Genomic DNA, 6,713 nt, shown 5'->3' on the forward strand with positions numbered 1-6,713 from the left:
GCTTTCCTCTACCCCAGTCCCCTCTCCCCTTCCTCTTCTTCAGCTAAATCCCCTCCTCTTCTTACTTGCTTCCATGACAACCCACCCTCTCTGCTCCCCTCCTCCTTCACTGACCAATCATCATCTGTCTGTCCTACCCACACGGTTGCCAGATTCATCTCCTGAAAGCCCAGCCCCCAATAAGCACTTCTCTGTTCAGAAATCTTCAATGGCCCACTATTGACAAAAAAAAAAAAAAGATTTAAACCAACCACCATGCAATTGTGAAACCGTGCAGCACCTTTATGCAATCATCACATATAACGCAATAATCAGCCCGGGATCTCAAACTTTTTTGAACAGCCAAATCTTCAAACTCCATTAAGAGAAATACTTTTCAGAACGGTCAGTGTTTACAGTGTATGAAAACAACATGCTGTGTAAACATGGCTCTCATTAAAGCTGGGAGTTAGGACCCAAAGATGTTGTAGGGCTCTCAAAATGCAATTTGAAAGCCAGTGGGCACATCAGCCTCCTCGGTCTGCAGATGAGGAGAAATGAGACCCAGGGTGGTTATGTGATCGGCGAAAGGGGACAGAGGACACAGGTGAGAAGACAGCCCATTTCCATTCAGTGTTCAGTGGGTATGAGGTGTGCTTTAGGTCCCAGGGATAAGAAAGAGAATAAGATGGTACTGTCCCTGTCCTGGAGTAGATCAAGCATTGGAAGTAATCATCAGTAAGGCTGCAGGGATGGAAAGGGGGCTGTGGGGAAGGCAGAGGAGACGTAAGTAAACTGAGGCCAAAGAGAAGGTGGCTGACCAAAAGGACCGTGAGAGAGTTGCACAGGAAATAAATTCTATGACCAGCAGCCCAGGACCCTATAGTATCTCAGACTCAAAGCTCTAGGGCAGAGGGCCGTAAGGCTCCAGAAGCAGGCTAGATCCAACAGGCATGGCAGAGGCCGTGACAATGGCCTCAGTCTGGCAGGCCAGGGAAGGGTTCTCATGCATACAGCCTGTCATTGGTATTAGAAGGCCACTTGCATTAAATGCCACGTGGTGTCCCGATTTGGATCCTAGAGGAGAAAATAAACACAAGTGAGAAACTTGAGAGAATCCACATAAATTCTGCCGTTCATGTACTAGTGATATAGGAATGCTGACTTCTTAGTTTTGCTACAGGTATCACACATGAGCCATTAACTTCTGGGAACGTAAGTGGAGGGCAAATGAAAGCCACACGATCGTTTTTTGATTTTTAAGGATTTTTTTTAATTATGCTTATGTGTGTGCACATGTGTTTGTGCACTCAGAAAAGCAGAAAGGTGTATCAGGTCTCTTGGAGCTGGGGTTCCAGGTGCTTGTGAACCACCTGATCTGAACTCTGGGAACGGAACCCAGGTCCTTTGGAAAAGCAGCAAAGACTCTTAACCACGGAGCTATTTCTGCAGCCTTTTTATACCTTTTTTTTTTTTTTTTTTTTTTGTAAATCTAAACCTATCTCAAAATAATCTACACTTGAAATGTACAAAATGGGAATGCAATGTCTGTATCAAGTGTATACCCCTCCAGCAGGGAAGAACAAAACTGTACGTGGGGACACAGATTACAGGATCTATGAAGACCAACATGGGCACAGTTTTCTTTGTACACTAGGCATCGTCCCAAGTGCGTCCCATGTCTAAGCCTCACAATCCTTGGGCTGGCATGTGGTCTACTCCTATTTTACAGGTAAAGGAGCCAAGGACACAGAATTAAAGTTAGGCTGATGGTTTATTGCAGCCCTGAAGGATGAATTAGATTGGAACCAAAGGCAAGGGAAAGAGAAAATTATGGGCAAATGGGACCAGCATATGCAAGTGTATAGACTGAGCTTGTCTAAAGACCCATAGTGACTGAATGCTATTGCTGGAAGACGATTACTGAAAAGAGCTGGCATTTAAGAATTTGGATCCAGGGCTGAAGAGGTGGTTCAGCATTAAGAGAGCGAATATTGTTTTCCCAGAAGACCTGAGTTCAGTTCCCAGCATCCACTTGTAACATCTCTAAGAGCTCGGATGTCTCCGGACACTTTGGACACTGTACTTCCATGCACATACACACAGTTAAAAATAATAAAATAATAAAAGCACTTGAATCCAGAGCTGGCCATGGTGAGACACAGCTATAAGCCTAGCCCTAGCGAGACGGAGACAAGAGAGTAAAATATCAACTTCATTTACATAGCAAGTTCAAGGCTAGCCAAGGTCACAAGGAGATCCTGTCTCAAAAAACAAAACCACAGTGTGGTGGGCCAGGCCAGTACTCACAGTACTCAGGAAGCAGAGGCTGGTGTATTTCTGTGAGTTTAAGGCCTTCTGGTATACATAGCAAGTTCAAGGACAGTGAGGACTACGTAAAGAGACTTTATCTCAAACACAAAACAAACTAACAAACAAGAATGGAATCTTTTGGATTGGAGAGCAAAAGAAAAAACAAAAAACAAACAAACAAACAGAAAAACCCAACCGCCCGCCTCTTAAGCCAGGTGTAGTGGCCCAGACCTTTATACTGTGAGTTCAAGGACAGCTTGGTCTACATAGTGAGTTCCAGGAGAGTCAGGGCTTCAGGGCTACCTAAAGAAACCCTGTTGAGAAAGAGAGACCCCGTTGAGAGAGGAGAAGAGGGGAGGGGAAGGGAAGAGGTAGGAGGAGGAGGAAGGGAGGAGGATGAGGAGGAAGAAGAGGAGGAAGAAGAGGAGGAGGAAGAGGAGGGAAAGAGAGAGAGTTGAATCAAGGAATTCAAGCATCAAAGTCCCATGTACTTGGTCAATATATTTTCCTCTTTGTCCTCAGTGTGAGGACCACATGGAAATTATGAGTACAGGGTCGAGGTGGACAAAAGCAGAAGTGAGATGATAGTGCCATCATGCAGGAATTGAGATAGTGCTATCACACACAGGGCACAGAAACAGCAGAGCCATCAAGTTCTTTTTGTCGTTTTCTTTTCTTTTCTTGGTTGGTTGGTTGGTTTGGGTTTGGTTTGGTTTGTTGGTTGGTTGTTCTTTTTGAGACAGGGCTTCTCTGTGTAGCCCAGGCTGTCTTGGAACTCACTCTGCAGACCATCTGCCTCCTGAGTGCTGGGACTAAAGGTGTGCGCCACTGCCCAGCAGAGCCATGTGGTTTGCTTTCAAGCTGGAACAAGACAGCTAAGCTAGAAGAAGCAGACATGGCACTGGGGCCCCTAGCTGAAAGACTGGGACCACAGAGAGTTGTCAGTTAGAAAGATTTCCTTTGCTGATAGGAAGGAAAATAAGACCAGGCATCAGGAGACACAGGCTGTGGTTCCCCACCCCCCAACCCCCGCCCCATGGCCTTTCTGTGTAGCTCTGGCTCTCCTGGAACTCACTTTATAGACCCTTGGCTTCGAACTCAGAGATCTTCCTGCCTCTGCCTCAAAGGGCTTTGGATGCCCTTGTACTAACAGATCCAGGAATGAACACTCAGCAAGTGTGGAGAAGGTAAGAGACCACAGCACTGACAGAACTTGGTGTGTCTGGAGTTAGTGCACAAGTGTTCAGCTCCTATGACGTGTTAGCCACAAGCAAAAAACAAATTCCTTTTGGCTTGGGCAAGTTTAAAAGCACTTGCAAGCCAGATGGGAGATTCCTGGCTGCCAGCCTGGCCACCAACCTGCTTAATTTGACAGGGCATCCTCTGGATTAAGACCCTCCCGTGGCTACCTGGCATGAGTCTGATTTCAGGCTTGACCTTACCGCAAGCTCAGGCAGGGTTAGAACCAATTATTTATTAGGCCGTTTCCTAATACCCAGCTGTTGCTCTCTTTCACAGTTTTCCCTGTGCTGACCTCTACTTTAAATCCAGTATCTTGAAGGATGGTCTGTGCCTGACAGACACCTCCAGTCAGCCCCTGTTGCGCCCCTTACCACAGAAGCCTTTCAGGTCCCTCCCAGCCCAGGCTAACGTAGATGTCCTGAATCTGAAAACCCCCACAATGCCGTGCTGCGGTGAGTGATTCTATAGAACTTCTGTTTCTGTGTCTCCCCCCCCCCCCCATCCCCACTAGACCCCGCTCCTGTGGGGCAAGGACCAACTATGAGACCACACAATGCATTCCCAAGTCAGGCGGTAGTGTGGTAGACAGTTTGTCCTGAGTTACACGGGTGAAGCATAAAAGGATACAGAGAGCATTCCTTTTGAGTGGAGTGACTTCTTTAGCAGGCTGAGCCCGTGGGCCCAAGAGTGGGAAACTGTCCCTCTCTTCCATTGTCCTGCCCCTCCCATTCTCCGAAAGGAAAATTTACATTTTATCAGAATTTGGCGCTACCCCAAGCCTCTGTGCCCTTGGGGCTGGGCTAAGGGCAAAGGGCAAAGTGGGTGTGGTCTGCTCAGCCCCGAACGAGGGAGTTCTGTTCTCTTGACTGGGAAACCCTGTCTGTCTGCCTCTCCTAGTCCAAGGATGGGGACAGAAGGTCCAGGCTTCAGGCTGCTAAGGGCCCCTCGGGCTCAGTCACCTTGGCAAGAAGCCACCCGGATGTGGTGGGTGGCGAACAGGATGGGGCGGAGAGTCCTGGCCGTTCTGGGACACCGACTGGATGGGCCACTTTCGCGGGAATCCCGCAAACCACTCAGAAACGAGGTGAAGGCAATGGGAGCCCACTTGGTTTGTCGCTCTTTGGGGAAAGCAGAATGCTTCGATTTCGGGACAAGGACCCCCTGAAGGCAATAAGGATTAAAGAAGACCCACTAGAAACCTGAGTGCCCTGATCTCTCACCCACTAATGTCTTGTCTTGCCTCAACTCTTCACAGCTTTCGCGGTTGGTCCTCCGCAAAGCTGTTTCCGTCTGGTGTCCAGATCTTGGGGAGCAGAAGCTTTGGCAACAGTTCTAGCCTGTGCTCTGCTTCTTTCTGCCACTCTCCATGCCCTCCTCTGGGCCTTTGTTTCCTCATCTGCGAAATGGTCCCAGGGTCGGACCAGAGAGTCAGAAAAGCCCTCGGAGCTCGGACAATGCCAGATCCAGCGTTCACACGGATCCCTACGGCAGCCCCCCTCCTCATCTTAACTCCACCCCTACCGAGCAGCTTCTCCCCCTTGCCGGCCGCTAGGGGTCACTGCCTCCCTTTGTCAGCGACCGAGGAGGGCAGCCCGCCCTCCGGCCCTTTCCACGACCGAACGGCGACCCAAGGGGCATCTTGCTAGCTTGGGGCCCTGAGCCGAACCCCACGGCCACGCTCGCAGCCACAGCTGCTTAGGACTGGGAGGTGCGGCCGCGCGGGCGGAGGCCGGGCCAGGGCTGGGCCGGGCGCGTGGGAGCCAGGAGGGGGTTAATGCTAACCCCTCCCCCCGGGCTGACATCACGGGAGAGCGGGTGAGAGGCTGGATCGGCGAGTGAGAGAAAGAGAGGGAGAGGAGAGAGCGCGGCTCGCCTCGGCACCGGGGCAGCTCCACATTGTTGCGGATCGCCCGCACCGAGCGCAGCGGCCGCGGTGGGGACCCGTGGCGCACCCGGCTCGCTCCCCTCGGTCCTCCGAGACCGTGCAGCCCCGAGCCCCGCGGGCAGCTGGCCGCCCTAGCCGCACACCACCGCCTGGGCCCCGAGCCCTCCGCACCGCCCGGCCACCCTCGGAGAACAGCCGGCCATGGACGCCTGCAAGTTGGAGCCGAGCGGGAGGGTGTGAGCGCGCCCAGGGCCGGGAGCCTGCGCCGCGCTAGCCCGGTAGCCGGGCGCGCCGGGGGTGGGTCCCTCTCCCCAGCCGGGCTTTGCGTGGAAGAAGAGGGCGGGGACCGGGGCGAGGAGAAGAGCGGAGGAGGCGAAGGGGGCATGACTCGTGCAACTTACTGCGGGCATCTGCCGAGGCTCTGAGCCGGCGGCAGCCGGGGACCGGATTGCGGCCGCGCGGATCCCACCCAGCCCACCCCGCCCCGACCGACGGCTGCGGCTGACCTGGATCCTCCGAGCGCCCGCCAACCGCCAGCGATCCGCCCTCGTCTTCCAGACTGGTTTCTGGAGCGCGAGGAGCGCCCTCCTGGCAGCCCCTTTCGCCGGACCCCCACCCCCCGATGGCTCGGATGGGGCTTGCGGGCGCCGCTGGACGCTGGTGGGGACTCGCTCTCGGCTTGACCGCCTTCTTCCTCCCAGGTAAGGCGATTGCCTCTGCCTCCCTCCATAGCCCCCCACCCAACCAGAACCTCCCCGGGACTTGGAGCTGGATGATGGGCAAGGCTACGGGTTGTAGGGAGCGAACGGAGCCAGAAAAGTTGGGTCACGCTTGGATAAGGGGGGGCAGGAGGTGGCACCGTGGAGAAAGGGGTTGAGAAGCCCAACAGCCTGCCCTGCAGGGTAGCAATCGGATGCACGTCTCTATGTAGCAAGAAAGCACTTTCTCCGCTCAGTTCTTCACAAAAATAATAATATGTAATAGGGTTCTATTTATTTAATAACCAGTTCTCAGCTCGAGAAGCAGTTTGGAAACACTGCGTGTTACATAAATGCAAAATAATCACCGTAATCACGGGCTTGGGGTATGAGACAACAGCCCCAGGGGGAGGGCGTCAGTCTCCTAGCTGGTGGGCTGTGGGCTAGGAGAGTGGCGGGGGTTGGGGGCGACTTCATTTCTTTTGGCGGCCTCTTGTCAGATGGTTTCGGGCTCATGGGGGCCCCCTCCTGCCCCACATCGCCCCACAGCGGGCGATCGGAACCTGCTCCTGCGGCACAGGCAGCTTCTTACTCAC

General features: G+C 53.0%; 1 protein-coding gene and 1 long non-coding RNA gene across 12 annotated transcripts in view; one reads left to right on the forward strand and one right to left on the reverse strand.

Annotated features, from left to right (window-relative positions):
* The window catches only part of Nectin1 (nectin cell adhesion molecule 1), a 70,387-nt gene that overhangs the window by 1,528 nt on the left and 62,146 nt on the right, over window positions 1-6,713 (forward strand). For 2 of the 3 annotated variants that reach the window (XM_030244477.1, XM_030244478.1), the window contains 2 exons: window positions 3,811-3,986; window positions 4,432-6,120. In XM_030244477.1, the coding sequence (XP_030100337.1) occupies window positions 6,042-6,120 (79 nt within the window). In that variant the 5' untranslated portion in view covers window positions 3,811-3,986; window positions 4,432-6,041. Of the gene's footprint in view, window positions 1-3,810; window positions 3,987-4,431; window positions 6,121-6,713 lie in introns of those variants that run through there. The other variant, NM_021424.3, reaches the window with a different exon arrangement.
* Window positions 257-6,713, reverse strand: part of Gm46108 — a 52,137-nt gene continuing 45,680 nt past the window's right edge. For all 9 annotated transcript variants that reach the window (XR_001779136.2, XR_003948147.1, XR_003948146.1 and 6 more), the window contains one exon: window positions 257-1,056. This is a non-coding gene — a long non-coding RNA (predicted gene, 46108). The remainder of the gene's footprint in view (window positions 1,057-6,713) is intronic.

This window comes from Mus musculus, chromosome 9 (genome assembly GCF_000001635.26).
Source record: "Mus musculus strain C57BL/6J chromosome 9, GRCm38.p6 C57BL/6J".
Classification (NCBI taxonomy): domain Eukaryota; kingdom Metazoa; phylum Chordata; class Mammalia; order Rodentia; family Muridae; genus Mus; species Mus musculus.